At 45.0% G+C, this 15523-nt stretch overlaps 3 protein-coding genes and 1 long non-coding RNA gene across 6 annotated transcripts; 3 read left to right on the top strand and 1 right to left on the bottom strand.

The window, feature by feature from the left end:
- Positions 1–753: 753 nt before the first annotated feature.
- On the top strand, positions 754–5258 carry LOC109473431. Its single transcript, XM_019773291.1, has 6 exons — positions 754–1143; positions 1644–1800; positions 1921–1978; positions 3122–3186; positions 4208–4270; positions 4759–5258. The coding sequence occupies exons 1-6, from the start codon at positions 754–756 to the stop codon at positions 5229–5231; spliced, it is 1206 nt and encodes a 401-aa protein (XP_019628850.1). The 3' UTR covers positions 5232–5258.
- A 2764-nt stretch (positions 5259–8022) lies between these two features.
- Positions 8023–9475, top strand: LOC109473430. The gene is made up of 3 exons (XM_019773290.1): positions 8023–8421; positions 8816–8938; positions 9284–9475. Exons 1-3 carry the CDS (start codon positions 8206–8208, stop codon positions 9473–9475), a joined length of 531 nt encoding a protein of 176 aa, XP_019628849.1. The 5' UTR covers positions 8023–8205.
- A 953-nt stretch (positions 9476–10428) lies between these two features.
- LOC109473451 lies at positions 10429–12254 on the top strand. The gene is made up of 3 exons (XR_002140416.1): positions 10429–10529; positions 10945–11013; positions 11355–12254. It is a non-coding gene; the product is annotated as an uncharacterized LOC109473451 (long non-coding RNA).
- Positions 12255–12317: 63 nt separating this feature from the next.
- On the bottom strand, positions 12318–15169 carry LOC109473450. Of its 3 annotated transcripts, none has more exons than XM_019773311.1 (4): positions 14722–15167; positions 13633–13830; positions 12985–13095; positions 12318–12515 (listed from the first exon to the last, which is right to left on the bottom strand). In XM_019773311.1, the coding sequence occupies exons 1-4, from the start codon at positions 14794–14796 to the stop codon at positions 12372–12374; spliced, it is 528 nt and encodes a 175-aa protein (XP_019628870.1). In that variant the 5' UTR covers positions 14797–15167; the 3' UTR covers positions 12318–12371. The 3 variants fall into 3 exon arrangements, with proteins under 3 accessions (XP_019628870.1, XP_019628871.1, XP_019628873.1); XM_019773314.1 differs by having other exon boundaries at positions 12379–12515; positions 13080–13095; positions 14722–15169; XM_019773312.1 differs by lacking the exon at positions 12985–13095 and having other exon boundaries at positions 14722–15169.
- Between the last annotated feature and the right edge of the window lie 354 nt (positions 15170–15523).

Here is a 15523-nt window from a genome sequence, read left to right as displayed (position 1 = left end):
ATGCGTATTCAAGATAAAAAGCTGTACACGTAAACTCACCACAAACTTATCTAGCATGAAAGACGCTATGAAACTAACACCTAGTTTACAAGATACAGATAAAACTTATTCCTATGTATAATTGCCTAGAGGCTGTTTCTTGCTGGACTTGCAAGCACGGCCGAACATTCTACATTTTACAGTAGTAAGAAAACGTGATCTCCATGTTAAATTTTTCAATCTTCTTCTATAAGATATACATCTTATATACATCATTAGCTGTTGTGTTACGCCGAAAGGCGGTTATACCGGCTATACAGATACAGATACAGATCTTTAAGGTTACCGACGGTCAAAGTTTTATCCTCCAGAATATATTTTGATTTCTAGACTGAAACAGGTTGCCCTAATACCATGTAAAATTAGAGTAAAAATTCTTATTGTCATTCTGTCGATGTCTTTGCTGTACTTGCACAAATAACATCATTTTGGGACAACTTTAGTCTTCCAGATGTAAACATCGCTTACATTGACGTTCATGGTATGCAAACTTGCTTCGGGGTGTTGCAAGTGGCCCTTAGATTTCAAGTAGAACAATACATGCATGGGAGTGCAACATAATTACACGGGTAGGGCCTGCCACACCGAATTCTTGGCCATTCTCAGCTCAGCTTGCCCTGGTGTAGATTGGGGCTTTCTGTTGGGAAGACCGTGTTGTCTATTGTAGACAAACTGACCATATCGTTTGTCGGTGTTGACGGTAGAATAGGAAAAATGAGTGCAGAGAAGGTGTTCTACGGTCCCATCGAGCCGGAGAGGCCGTCCCGCCGTGAGCGGGCGGCCAGTTCCCGGGTGTTCCTGGCGGGCGTGTTCGGGGTGGTCGCGGTCCTCACCGCCGCCGTGGTGCTGGCGATGGTCCTGAACGACATCAGCCAGCAGATGGCACGGGATCACGAGGAGATCATGGTCCTCAAGGCGAGCGCCCAGCGAGATCACGAAGAGATCGCGATCCTCAAGGCGAGCGCCGAGCGAGATCACGAGGAGATCGCGGATCTCAAGGTGACCGCCGAGAAGAGCCGACTGCAGAACGCGTTTCTGATGGAAAGGGTCGCCGTGCTAGAGTCACAACTACCAGCAAGTCGTGATGAACACCAAATGCCTGATGTGAGTAGTCAGTGAATGTCATGGAGAAACTTTGTGTAACCAATCAAACAGTAGCTAGCTATAACGTTATATCTGTTACGTTTTAGATTTCTTTGTCGGTCTTCGTGTACACTGCAATTGCCACTAGACGATAGTGTTACAATTGTTTGCACTGTTTAAAGATTCTCAGTGCAAATATATATATAAGTCTCTGTTTTCTTGATTTTGTTTGAGACCCCGCATGACTCTATGACTATACCCTGGATGCCAAACTAGTATCGGGCCGTTAGCCGTTTTCCTTCGGCAGCCGAGAGCCCTTCGCCCTCCCGCTACGGGGGAGTTGAGCCCGAGGGGAGTTGGCTGGCCCTTTACTCGTTTGTCCGGCCAGCCAAACTCCCTCCGGTCTAGACTCCACCGTAGCGGTAATTTACACCAGCGGGCGAAGGGCTCTTGCGGCCCGGAAAACGAGTTTGGATTCCAGGATACTATGACTGACTGTCTGTGGTATGTGTCCATCCCAGACCGGTTCTGAGCAAAGCCTGGAGGCGGGAGACTCGGCGGGCGACGCCGTCGCTGCCAACGCCAAAGTGCCCAGCAACAACGGCACTTTCGGGGTCGAAAACAAGCGTTCAAGGAGGTCGGTGACCGACTGGGACGAGCTTCTGGCTGAACTTTCAGGTAACGATATTTTCTTTTGTTATCCCATCCATTCATTTGATCGGATATAAGAAATCTACGGTTTGGTGTATAAGTTGCACCATACATGAATAAAATCTGTGTTCTGTCTCATTTGTCCAGCCTTGCAAGATGGACTTGACGACGCCCGTGGATTCGAGACACGGGGGACGGGCAACTGGTAAGTAAACTCTGGTGTCCATGTGAGTTCCATTAGCGCCCCTAAAGCCCTCTAGTTGCTGACTAACTACCGCTGGGCATGTTGATTCCTTTTTGGCGACGTCTCAGGGAGGATCTTAATGGTACATACGGTATTGTGTGCAGTTCGCAAGAATTCTAGGAATTGTACAGACAGTTTGTCTACGGGCATGGAATGTCCACAGGAATGTCTCCCAGCTCTGTTTGTTGACATACCTGGAAACCCTTGGGAGAACCTGTCTGCCGGATGCCCTACATGTACTTTCTGTGACGCCGGGGCTCGTTCACTACACACTCAGGGGAGGGTAGGGTACCAAGGCTTCCTCAAAATCATGAACTCATGGCAGCGCCATGCAAACAATAACCCTAACAGCAACCACCGTCACCATGGCAATGTATGTTTTCATTGCGCCAGTCTTGTGTATACTAGAAGTGTCTGCAAAGAGACTTAGAAAGTTTTTCGTGCGGTAAACATCGCTCCTACGTCATGGCAAGGAGGTTATAAGCTGCTGTAAAACCTCCTTGGTCATGGTAATGTAAACTTGCTTGGGGGTGTTGCAAGTGGGCTTAAGGGATCAGGTGGAACAATACACACTTGGCAGCTCCCACCGTAATTACATGGGCAGGGTCTGCCACACCGACGTTCCGACCATTTTTGTCCACCGTCAAGCCGTTTCCCAAGGCTACGAAATCACCAGTTCTACTTGTTTTTATGTTTGACTGACTGACTGACTTAATCCTCTTGGCCCGCACGGGAGCATAGGGCCTCTGTGAGAAGTCTCCATCTCTTCCTGTTCTTCGCTATCTTCTTGGCCTCCTGCCAGGTTGTGTTGGCCTTCTCTAGGTCTTTCCTCACGCCTCTTCTCCAGGAGAGGCGGGGTCTGCCTCTCTGGCATTTCCCCTGGGGGTTCCAGTCTAGCGCTATTCGTGTTATTGACGTTGACGGCTTCCGCAATGTATGGCCAATCCAACGCCATTTTCTTCTCCTGGTGATCTCGATGGGCTCTTGGCCTGTTATCTCTAATAGTTCTTGGTTCCTGATCTTTCTGGGCCACCAGATCCCCAACAGGTAGCGTAGTCTGGCATTTACAAACACCTGTAATTTGTTCATGTTGTGTTTCGTTAGCCCCCACTGTGTCACATCCATACAGCAGGACAGATTTTACGTTGGACTCGAACAGTCTGAGCTTGGTTTTCAGGGAAAAGCTTTTGGATCTCCAGACTGGCTTTAGTTGGGCAAATGCAGCTCTGGCCTTTCCAATACGGGCATCCACATCTTTGCTGGATCCTCCATCATCAGTGATGACACTCCCAAGGTATGTGAATTCCCTTACTGTTTCTAGGTCCTCTCCCCTACAGCATACGGGTTTAGCATTCCCAGTAGTTTTGACTCGCATTTCCTTGGTTTTCCCCGCATTTACTCCAAGTCCCACTGTGCTGGAGTTCTGCTCCAGTTTCTTTGTCTTGTCCCTCATCTGGTGAATGCTGTAGCTGAGGAGGACAAGGTCATCAGCAAAATCAAGATCGTCCATCATGTCCAATAGAGTCCACTGTATCCCTGTCTTTCCCTCTCTTGTAGTTTCCCCCATGATCCAGTCAAGTGCAGTTATAAAGAGTAGCGGGCTCAAAAGGCACCCCTGTCTCACTCCTGTAGTCATATTGAAAGGCGCTGTTAAGTCTCCTTCATGTAACACTTGTGCTTGGAAGTTGGCATAGAAAACCTTGACCATGTTGATGATCTTTCCTCGGATTCCGTAGTGGGCAAGGATTTTCCATAGTGTGGTCCTACCAACAGAGTCAAATGCTTTTTCATAGTCAATGAAAACAGCATAAAGTTGTGAGTTAAACTCAATGGACTGCTCCACTATTATCCTCAGTGTTGCGATCTGATCACTGTACGACCTGTTTTAGTTTTTGCTAAGTACTAGTTTCTTTCTCCTCCCTCCTCTTCTTCTTCTGTTCCAAACACTAACCTCTGACCTGGCCAATGACATGATTTGTTGACGTCTGTCACCATGGTGACTGGTGTTGGGTTACATATTGTTGCAATTTCATGGTCTGCTCTGCTCCTGTCACCATATACTAGTAGTACAGTCATGTACATGTATGTGAATGTGTTTGAGTAAGAATTAACAGAGCAGACCATGTCCAAAGGTAAACATTATGCATTTGCTTTGCAAATGTAACTTTTCTAGTCTGTGTTTTTTTGCAGGAGGAGCCGTTTACATTCGATGGGGAAGGAAGGACTGTGCTAATGGAAGACTGATCTACGAAGGTAAAATTTGAATTTCTACCTTCTTGACAGTGACGTAAGCTAAAACAGTAAAGGGAACGAGAACTGAAACTAATAATTGGAAGAATTTCTAGAGTGCACATCAAATATACAGCTGCAGGATATCACCACTGCTTCTTTTGTGAAGCTGTTTGGAATCTTGCTTGGAATCTTTGCAACCTATACATAACAATCATACACAAAATGATACAAACAAATACAAATTGTCTTCGAGCCTGTCACTGACTCCTTACCCTGGATGCCAGAACTCGTTTTTCGGGCGGCAAGAGCCTTTCGCCTGCCGGTCTAAATTACCGCTACGGGGGAGTCTAGCCCGGGGGCAGTTTGGCCGCCCTCCAAATGAGGGCCGATATACTCCTCTGCGGGCGAAGTGCCCTAGCTGCCGAAAAAAAAACGGTTAGCGGCCTGTAAACTTGGCTGGCACCCAGGGTACTGACTCCTCGGCTTGGCTTTATGTGTCTTGTCTGCAGGGTTTGCAGCAGGCTCAAAGAGCGGAAGTGGCGGGAGCAGCTACGTATGTCTGCCGGAGGAACCTCAGTGGGGAAATTACAAAGATGGAACCCAGAGTTACTCGGCTTACATGTACGGCGGCGAGTACTACCTGTACTCCGAAGTCCCGTTCGGCTCCAAAACGCTTCACTACCATAACGTCCCGTGTGCCGTCTGCCATGCCCAGAACCAAGGTAGCAAGGTGATGATCCCCGGCCGTAACACCTGCTTCGGCGGCTGGCGTGAGGAGTACCACGGTTACCTCATGTCAAGTTACCGCTCTTCCAATGGGGGGCAATTTGTTTGTATGGATGAGCAACCCCAGGCGGCGTTCGGCGGCCATACCAGTCAGAACGGGGCGCTCTTCTACCCAGTGGAAGCCTACTGTGGGGCCCTGTTGTGTCCCCCCTACGTAAATGGGAGGGAGCTCACTTGTGCGGTCTGCACCAAGTGAAACCGAGCTCTGTCTCCCCAGCATTAATCTCCAATCCCTTTCGGTGGCAAGACAGCATCCATTAGCCAGAGGAGTTCACGGTAGGGCAATGGACACTCCTCTGGCCAATGGACACTGCCTTGCCACCATATGATCTGCTTGGAGATTACCCAGCATAAGTTTCACTTCAAATTTTCTTTCAACTAAGAATCCCCATGCCAGAACTATTTCAGACACCATTGACGAACGCTTCGAAAACATGTAACGCACCCTGCCAGAACCATTCGAAACAGGACACTTTCTACGAAGGCCTACAACGACACTTGCACACACCTCTTCCACATCCCTTCCACAGCGCGCTGCCAAGTGGAAGCAGCTCAGTCTCAGAACTTTTAAACAGTTTTTATTGAATTGGATTTAAGATTAGTTTTATCTATGTGCTATTTTTAGACTTTGTATGTATTGTGAATCTGTTTAACTGTTAGGTGTTTGTCTGTGCTTTTGTACCAGGATTTCCTGAAAAACAGGCCAGAGTGGCCTGAGTGTGATACCTGGTTGAACAAATAAAGTTGAAAGTTGAAAGGTTCGCGCTATGGAATCGCGCTATGGAAGGTATATCCGTGGCAGCGCGCTGTGGAAGGTCCGCGGAATCGCGCTATGGATGATATATAGCTGTGGAAGGGCTGTGGTAGAGGTGTGTGGAAGTGTCGTTGTGGGCCTTTCAAGCACCATGACAGAACTCTTTGAAACACCATGAACGCTTTGCTTCGAAACAGGACACTTCAAAAACACAAGGACAGAACTCCTTGAAACACCATGTCATAACGTTTTAAAATCACCAAATGATGCATTTACGAAACTACCTTCTGGACCTCCTTGTTTCCGTAATCTGAAAAAAAAAGCAAGAAAATTGTGTCAAAATGAGTGTGGCATGGTGGAATTCTCTGTTTTCTATTGCAGTGCATAACCTTCTTGATAACTGGTGCTAGCGAGTTTAGTATACATGTAGCCTAGATGTGTTTATAGCAGTTGGAGAAATTACTCCTAAAAGAATCGTTTACTAAAGAACTAGCGATGATATGTGTATAATTGGTGAGTTTTTAGATGCTCTAGTTTACTGTGCCCAAATTTATAGCTAAGCATACATGTTATTAATAACAGGCCAATGGTTTAGAGATTTTAAAAGTGAAAATCAGTTTAGAGTGCAGAATGATTCGTTTAAGGCTACTGGTGATGTTTCAATGCAGTTCACAGATTAGAGAAGTTAACACTATTTCACTGTAAGAGTGTGCATCAATGGCTTGGATATTCTTAAGTTTTATTGCTGTGCTCCGCAACATCAATGTGCCTTTGTTAAGGTGTTAAGGTCCAGCTGAATGTTTCTTTGGTGACTTCAAATAAAAAATACCTTTACGGTAGACATTTTGTTTGATCGTTGCTTCTTTTAAATAGATTCAAGTAGTTGGTCCTACACATGACTAAATATTATTACGTCCTATCTTCACTTTTTTCGTGTCTTAGAAATATTACTAGGAAGCCAACATTTGTGAGCAAATGTATTGTATTTCACTCCTCATCCATCGATATCCCTCCATGGAACCACCACGAAATGTTCACCCCGTACAATGATGGACTACTACTAGTATTTATGCAACAATTACGTTTGCAAAAATAAACTCTTTATAGTTACCCCCTCCCCCATTCTACAGGCAAAACCTTGCCTAACCAAATACCCGATGTCAGGTAATTTGGTGTTAGTATCATTACAGTTCAAATTTGAAAATATTTGTCATAAAAATAGCAAACGGGAAACGTCCAGAAGCATGGAATTCGGCAAAGGTGATGTGAACTAGGATTATAACCGAAATCTGTATGTGAACAACGTTTCCAGCGTTGATATTCAAGTAGAAGCTAAATCAGTACCAAGGACAGGGAGGTACATGGTACGTTACACAGCTGACACTCGTAGTTGTAGCGTCACAAGGGAACCAAGAAAAGTAGATCATGGGAACGGTTACGGTGGTTGACCAAAACGAAAACTGCCTCCATTTAAATTTCGACGCAAATTTACCACAAACTTACTGGTAATAAACAACTTACTTTATAAACACTATAAAAATCGATCATCTCGGTACCCATTTCACGAGGTGAGGATTGAAGATTGAAACAATTCCAGGACTAAGCCCTTTTCTCACTGGACGTAGGAGTAACATTACTGCCAGATGTCTTCATCTGTTCATGGTCGTTCTAGAATGACTGTGTCAAGTTTATCGAAGTTCGAACGGCCCGCGTCATCAATGAAGAACGTTCGAAAACGGTACAATCAACATCCGGGCATTCTCCGTCTCTACGGCAGCCGGAAAACACCGCAAACAGTACAGCGCAGAGGAATAAACAGCTGATTTTGTTTACTCTTCGGAGATTTCTGCGTTTTCCAAGTTGCTTTTTGGGAGTAGAAGTTGACTAAACAGGATGCCTTTCCGCCGTTGGTTCAGGGAGCGGGCGGGTAGTCGGGCGGAGCGGCCCGGAGTCGAAAACCGGGACACAGATCGGGTGAGTGTAACGTTAGTTACCTTGGTTAGTTTTTTTTTTTTTTTTGGTCACAATCTTGTCCGATGCTTGTCAGATATGGAAGCTTTGTAGAGGAAAATGAGTTGTGGTGTGATGCTTTTAACTTTCCTAAATGAACAAACTCGTAGATTATTTTGTTTTACGGTATGTTCCCTTACGAAATGACAATACTTTTTTCTTGTCCATTTGTTTATACATTTGTAATTGTATTTGTACGTAAATACGTATATACGTCTACTTTGTGAACTTCATACGGTCATACCACTATTACTTACTCACACATCATCAAGTACGAATAAAATGAAACAGTACATAAGGACTGTGCTCTTGAAAGTTGGGATTTCCGGTTGAGACATTTTGGCGCGGCAAATGGTGTGGAAATGATGTCGAATCTCTCCTGAAGTCTTGTGTTTCCCTCCTCTAGATGTACCAGGATGAAATCGAGACGTTGCGCGACACGAACGCGACTCTGGCGCGACAGATGCTGCAGCAGGAGGCTCGGATGGAGGAGGAGAAGGAGGAGCTGAGGAGGAAGATGCGGCGGCAGGATGCCAGGATGCTGATGAAGGACAACCAGATCCTGAAGATGAAGAGGGCAGTGGACGAACAGAGTCTGGAGATACAGGAGTATAAAGAACAGGTTAGTGCTTTTGATTACTGCATCCCTTCGCGGGAAAGAGACGGCTATAAAACGTTAGCTCTGAAGTGCATGAGTTTGTGCCACACAGACTAAAGAGCGGGTCAAAAATAGGAAATATTAGCCTCCTTCGCAGACTTGTAGGGCGCGGCGTTATTTTTTTCGGTAGCTATATAGCGACGAGTGTTATGCCACGGAGGGACGATTTCGCTGCCCAACTTGCTAAACTCTCGGCGGCAAAATCGTCCCTCCGCGGCATAGCTCGTGTCGTTCATCGAAAAAATAACGCCGCGCCCTACAATTCTGCGAAGGAGGCTAAGAAAATATAACTCTTTATAGATCCCGTTGTGTTCGTGTTTTACAAAGTAGCTGAAACACATTATCCGTTCATGCTTAGGTTGCGGAGTTAGAGGAGAAGCTAGAGACCAGCAAGGCGAGATTTGCTGCCAGGGCAGAGAGGTGGAGACAGAAAGTCAACAAGACTGCCGAAGAAGTCTTCACGGACTTCCAGTTGAAATGTGTAAGTTGTACAAGACTATATATGTCTGTTGTGGCTAATTAACCATCCAGTGCATAGCCAGTTTGGGATAGAGCTGCTTTGCAACTGTACTTTGAGTTCACTTCAAACTGTATTTCTTCCGTGCCATTTCTGTTAGGTCCAACGTTAACTGTACATATATAGGCAAGTCATGTAGATAACGGAGAAATAATTTGAAGAAGGAATGACTTCTAGATCTGCTTGAGACAGCTTTACCTGCATGGCTGAGGAAAGTGGATCGTAATCAGAAATCTCTTCATTGGAAACCGTTCAAACGTATGGTCATAACGAAGAAAAATTGTCTGAAACTTTATACTCATGTCGTAGCAAAAGCAGATCAAGGAACAGCTGCACTACGCCCACGAGGAACTGGCCGACCTCCGCTTTGACCTACAGGACAGCAGGGACGAAGTGGATCACCTCTTGCAGGAGTTGATGGTACTGAACCAGGACATGGCGGAGCTGCAGCGCCTGTTTAGCGCCGACAGGTGGGCAGACGTCATAAATTGCGTTGCGTAGAAGCGCCCAGTTAATTGATACCTTTGAAAATCCTTTTTTTCTCTTGCAAATTTTGGTCCAGTTTGGAGCTAGAAGGAACAGGTACGGTCTAAACTTTCCTATACTTTGGTCAAATTTTGTTCATTTCACCAGTTTAGTGGGCATAATTTAATGAGAGACCTGAGTGATGAGGTCTTGCCTGCCCAGGGCGGATGGATACATTTCTTCAATGTTGTCAGCTGTTGTAAAAGTTTGAGCTGGTGAACCCCATATTTTCTTTTCTTTTATTTCATTCACATTTATTTTTCGAGGATTGGGCAAAAAGTTATGAAACTTATGTTATCCCTCTCCTCACACATAAAAGGAAACAATAAAACAATAAAACAAAGTAATAATAGTAATAATAAGAAAGGACAAAGGTACATAATGAACTGGTGTACAAATCAAAATCAATCAACTAAATCAAACAAAACGTCCTGTCTGCAAATATTTTACAGTTGTTGACAAACGACAATGACATATGTTCTTTCTATATTTGGAAAGCAGACCCTTGTGGCTCTCTGGTGCAGAAGACTTTCGAGATTGAAATGTGAGAAAGTACTTTCATGGGGACTTGTTGCAGTGTATTTAACCATGGGTTCCTATACCCTGGGTGCCAGCCAAGTTTACGGGCCGCTAGCCGTTTCTTTCGGCAGCCAGAAGCCCTTCGCCCGCAGACCTAAATTACCGCTGCGGTGGAATTGGACGAATTGAGCCCGTGGGGAGGTTTCGGCCCTGCAACTAGGGCCAGCCAAACTCCCCCCGGGCTAGACCCCCCCCCGTACCGCTAATTTACACCAGCGGGTGAAGGGCTCTTGCGACCCGGAAAACGAGTTCTGGCTTCCAGGGTAAGGTTCCTATGGCCAAAGGTAATTGTACTGTATGCCCAGGTGGGAGGATGTGGTCGGCAGCGCGCTGTGGATGAAGGACCGCTGCGCCGAGCTGGAGGTGCAGGGTCAGGAGAACACAGACCTGCGGGAAGAGTTGGACATTCTGCGTCAGGAGCTGTACATTCTGCAGTCTCCTCCTCCAGCAGGTGAAAAACGTTGCGACTAAAACGCAGATTATGACTACATTTGTAGAGTCTGGGACAGATAATGTGGTGTGGTAATACCGTATAGTGTGAATGGTTAGAATTCCGCGCTTCCTGCAGTGTTCTGAACGTCACCCCTGCCTGAATTGTTATGGTGTTTTAGAGAAACAACAAAGCAGTCTTCCTCAACTGAAATATATAACGTCAGTATGATGTGTTTTTCCAAGACTGCATCTGAGTGTGATCAGGTTTCAAGATAGCTCGCATTTTCGGCCAAGCACACAGGGTCACATTCTACTTTTCTCGATAAATGTGTTAAGTTTTTGGGAATTGTATGCTGAATTTCGAATTATCAATATATAACATACGCCAGGCTAATCTGCTCTCTTGATGCCATTATTACTTTCTATCCTTCCAGTGGTTCTTGACAGCATCTATATGTCCACCGAAGAGCCAGATGTGACCATGGATGAGCTGGACAACAGTGGTGAGTATCAGTCAACACGGCATTGGTACACTAAAGCGATAGCATTAACTACTGTGGAACCTTTCACGTGCATGTTCACAGTGAGATATATTGCACAAGTTGAAAATCGCGGCGAAATCTGAACGAAAGCGTCACAGTGCCAATGACGTCGACTCGACTTTGGCCAACTGATTCGCAGCCACGAAATCGAACAGAATAAGTATGTCATGGCCGTTAACTTTACATATGCCCAGAACGGGACACTTCTTACTGTGCTGTGTTGTTATTCTCGATCCGCAGTTAACTTTACATATGCCCAGAACGGGACACTTCTTACTGTGCTGTGTTGTTATTCCTCACAGTGACCTTGGATGAAGAACACGAGTCCTTGTGCGAGGAGGACGCCGCCATCTTGAACAGTACCAGTGTCCCCCGTACGCATCGCCTGGCCTGTGGCGATGATCAGACGTAGAACCATGCACGGGTAGAACTCTGCTCTACGTGTTAGAGCTACGGCGACATCATATTGGTCTACTACAGTCCTATGTATTTTACCATAGATTCTTTTAATGGTCACCTATGGTATACATAATGTATCTTTATTGCGACTAGTTCTATTGGTGTTGGTACGGAGATGATGACTAGAATTTAGAAACGGAGGTCGACAGAAACTGATAGCACGCTGTGAGTCTTCCAACAAGTTCAAGACCATGCGAAAAGCTGGAAGCTCTTGTAATCTTCCTAGTTCATATTTGCTCATAAATTTTGGAAAGCACGATATTTGTCCACGACACCGATACAAGAGCATGTCGTAGACCTACATTTATACACATGAGACATAGCTAGACCTACGCAAGGTCTTTCCCCCCTCCAAGGGCCGGTGTTCTATGCAAGATGTGCATGAGAGGACGACGCTCCAAGATATAGCCGGGCGTAGAAAATGATCTTTCTTGAGTTCGAGAAGAAAGGGAATGTCTTATGATGTTACACGCAGTCTCAGGCTTTTTTCTTTAGGAATTGTCAAGATTTTATTATGTAAAGGGTGCGCCATACAGTACTTGTTACACATGACCTGCGGTGGTTTTATGAGAAAGATGGTCAACCAAAAAATGTATCGACGCTTGAAAAAAAAACGAACAGAAAATCAAGGTCGGTGCAAAAGATGATCATTTTAAACTCCATTCTAACTCTACCCACAGACACAAATAATCCAAATTTACACCATTCGTAAGTTAAAAACCATTCTTAAGTTTAACGTACAAAAGATCGAGCTCCTATACTGGGATTGACTACCCTGGTACCCCACCCATCCTCATCCAACCCTTTGATCATAACATTTCAACATTCCGTTCAAATCTAATGAGGTCCACATAACCTATCTATAGTTCTTCCTCTGCCTGGTCTAGCCTTGAGTACTGATAGTCCTGGTAGGGTATAACTGGAGTCGGTCTGAGGGAATGCCATTTTCTATAACTATGGCGTGACGACAGCGAGAACTTGAAACAGCACAGGGCGGCCAGGATCTGCGAATAGACGTACAATTTAGTTAGGTACTGAGTTGCAAGGCACAAAATGAGCAATCAAAAACACACCCTTCAAAAACGCCCTTCATCTTCTATTCTGGCTTACAACCTCCTTTTTGGGTGGCTGCAATACCAGTATCAAATTGGCAACCTAATGGGGCGCCCAATGGTAACAGGTGGCCGATATTGGCTCCCTGGCTTGCCCCACAGAATCTGCTTGGCCTTACTTAACGCTAACATTGGATACAATGGGGTGGATAGCCTTCAAACTACGCTTGCCAACGAAGGATTTTTGTGGTGCTATGAGGTCATGCCAGCGTGAAGTACCTTCCTGATCTTCGTTCGCGAGGACAAGCCAAGAAAGTCGAGGACTATCCGTCATATGCTCTAATAATCTTGAATAAGAAGACTACTAGTATGTAATAGATTACAGGATATTGCATGATTGGTGTATGATTATTGTACGTACCACACAGAATATAGGAATCGCCGTGTTTAACCAAGTCTGCGTCGCGATGGAGAAAGCGAGTATCAAGTTTATCAAACTGAGGAGACAGCCCAAACCTGAATGGAAGACGTCCTGTAACCGAAAAACAACAGTTTCAGTAAAAGGGTAAAACTACATGGTGTTCTTGACTGATAAACGCTTCTAGATGATAGGCAAATCGCCATATTACCTCAAAGATGCAGCTAGGTGAGATAGGCAGGTGAGATAAAAACTACCTAGAAAGGTTACATTTTTACCTTCGCATATAGTTTATTCTTACTCGAATACATTCATATATACGGTCAGACAGGAGTATAAATCCCTCCTACTATAAAATTGCAACATCATGTAACCCAACACCAGTTACCATGGTGAGAGACATAAGAAAAGGTCAGTGTTTGGAACGAAAGAAGAAGAGGAAACGTCGCAAAAACAATATATTTTCCTTCGGTAAACATAATGATGACAATTATTCATGTACATGTACATTCTTGAAATGAATTGTTTATCTCACGCAAACAGCCCGCCCACCCCCCACCCTTTTTTTAATTTGACATTCAGTTAGCATTCTCTAATGTCTCGGCCTCTTACGAGAAGAATCCAAATCTTTTGCGGAAACGGCCTACTCACCAGTCCTAACCAGTTGACGCACGACAGCGGCCCTGCTTCGTGCCAGGACGCGAGAAAAACGACCCAGAGCAGCAGCGTGCTGAAGAACAGGAAGCCGGACATGGCCTCGTAGGCGGCCCACTCCTGCAGGACCGCGATCCGGCCCCACTCGTGCTGCCTCCGCACGTCCGACAGGATGAACGCTATCAAACTCCAGCCCTACAGACAGCAGGCATTAGGAGTAATACATGTGTATTGTATTATCATTTATAACATCTAAACTCTGTTCTCTTGTTACCTGGACGATACCCATGTTTTGTGATGTAATTTTTATTTTATGTCTAGTGGTGACGTAAGCATGTTGCTTGAGTGTGTCACCACTATGTATTGTATTTTTGCATGTTGAAATAAAGAAAAACGATATTGTAATGATATGATATGATATGATATGGTATGCTGTTGTATGATATGACGTACATTCTTAATTTGAGGGCCGGTACACCGTCACCATGTCACCATTGGACTTCCCCCACTCGACATGTAGTGCAATATACTACATGTAGTACTTGCATTGCCATATAGTGTGATCTTTGGTGATAAAAAATAATAGTTTTTTAATATTTTTTTTTAAATAATCAAATTTAATAACTTTCCCTGCTTTACACCATACAAACTTTAAAAAGAGAAAATGATCTAACATAATTCAGTGACCTAAGGCTATCTTTTGGTTGGGACCCAGGGAAACCGGTTTGAAGTTGTCATGTGAATCCATGACTACTCATGATATGTATGCAAACGCCGCCTAACGGATATCATGGTAGCTGCAGCATTTCCTGCAACATGTCATATACGTACTAGTACATAAACTTGAATTGACCTTCACTCTTGCTAATCAGGGCGATTTAAGATACACACACAAATGACACTAAGTCCAGTGTAATGGTTTGGAAAAAACACACCACAAGATCGCAAACTCCCCAGTAGTCTAAACCGATCCACGCCTCAATGAACCAGGTGACCCCACATTGCCTCCAACCTGATACACATACACCTCAACGTACAGGTAATTACGTCAAGACAACAGCTAGAAATCTACACCGGTTAACTCACCATCTGGAAGATTTTGAGGATCCCTAGAGAAGACTTGAGGAACATTGCGTCGATAGGAGGCTTGGGGATCTTCATGGTTGATCTGGGACAGACGATCGACTTCCTTCGGGGTCGACTTGTTGTGTCTGCCACCACTTAACTCACCTGGTGGAAACACTTCCAGGTCGGCTGGCAGCCTACCTGTGACCCGACGGGCGTCTTTCCGCTTGAGGCAGTCAGTGAAATGTTGCCCCACTTCTACAGGGTCACTCAAACCCCATAAACACTACCCCCAGAACCTTGTTTTACGCAGCTACGTCGCTGGTTGTGGTGTTCAATCTCAGAGACCAGAGCTACAGGCCCGCATTGTGTGAATGGATTGTTGTGCTTATTCAGCGTAGATCATTAAACCGTAGACCAACGCCCTAAAGTTGGTCAATACCCCAGTATGGTAAACCGGGTAAGCCGGCCGAGCCACTGTGTGTTTAAAGATGTGCCTTCAGACGGGCGAGTTCCGAACTTTTATAGAAATGTGAGCTTTTTAGAGTCCGACATGTAACAAGTTACAGTCATAGTACAGATCGTCAAGAGCACCTGTTGTACTCCTTTTTTCAACGCAAAGACGTCACAAAGACTTCAAAAATTCTTCAAGACGGAGTGATAAGTCCTCTCAAAATAGTCCTGGAATCTAAAGATATTCCTAAAAGTCGTTATTTGATAGAGTTGGCAATGCTCGGGGACCCAGAATCAGATGAGATGGTTCGGTTCTGACATGACCATGAAGTTACATTTCGTCAATACGCCAGTACTAATGTTCGTCACT

The sequence above is a fragment of the Branchiostoma belcheri genome, unplaced genomic scaffold (genome assembly GCF_001625305.1).
Source record: "Branchiostoma belcheri isolate BF01 breed outbred unplaced genomic scaffold, Haploidv18h27 scaffold3, whole genome shotgun sequence".
NCBI lineage: Eukaryota > Metazoa > Chordata > Leptocardii > Amphioxiformes > Branchiostomatidae > Branchiostoma > Branchiostoma belcheri.
This window is presented reverse-complemented; position numbering and strand designations above follow the sequence as displayed.

What these genes read in the sequence shown, in the direction of transcription:
- LOC109473431 (XM_019773291.1), top strand. Translation starts at nt 754, where the DNA reads ATGAGTGCAGAGAAGGTGTTCTACGGTCCCATCGAGCCGGAGAGGCCG. An exon ending in ATGAACACCAAATGCCTGAT is followed by an intron (nt 1,144 to 1,643) that starts GTGAGTAGTCAG and finishes TGTCCATCCCAG; the next exon opens with ACCGGTTCTGAGCAAAGCCT. An exon ending in GCTTCTGGCTGAACTTTCAG is followed by an intron (nt 1,801 to 1,920) that starts GTAACGATATTT and finishes TCATTTGTCCAG; the next exon opens with CCTTGCAAGATGGACTTGAC.
- LOC109473430 (XM_019773290.1), top strand. Translation starts at nt 8,206, where the DNA reads ATGTACCAGGATGAAATCGAGACGTTGCGCGACACGAACGCGACTCTG. An exon ending in TACAGGAGTATAAAGAACAG is followed by an intron (nt 8,422 to 8,815) that starts GTTAGTGCTTTT and finishes GTTCATGCTTAG; the next exon opens with GTTGCGGAGTTAGAGGAGAA. An exon ending in CGGACTTCCAGTTGAAATGT is followed by an intron (nt 8,939 to 9,283) that starts GTAAGTTGTACA and finishes CTCATGTCGTAG; the next exon opens with CAAAAGCAGATCAAGGAACA.
- LOC109473450 (XM_019773311.1), bottom strand. Translation starts at nt 14,796, where the DNA reads ATGAAGATCCCCAAGCCTCCTATCGACGCAATGTTCCTCAAGTCTTCT. An exon ending in TCCTCAAAATCTTCCAGATG is followed by an intron (nt 13,831 to 14,721) that starts GTGAGTTAACCG and finishes TGCTGTCTGTAG; the next exon opens with GGCTGGAGTTTGATAGCGTT. An exon ending in CGATTCCTATATTCTGTGTG is followed by an intron (nt 12,516 to 12,984) that starts GTACGTACAATA and finishes GTCTATTCGCAG; the next exon opens with ATCCTGGCCGCCCTGTGCTG.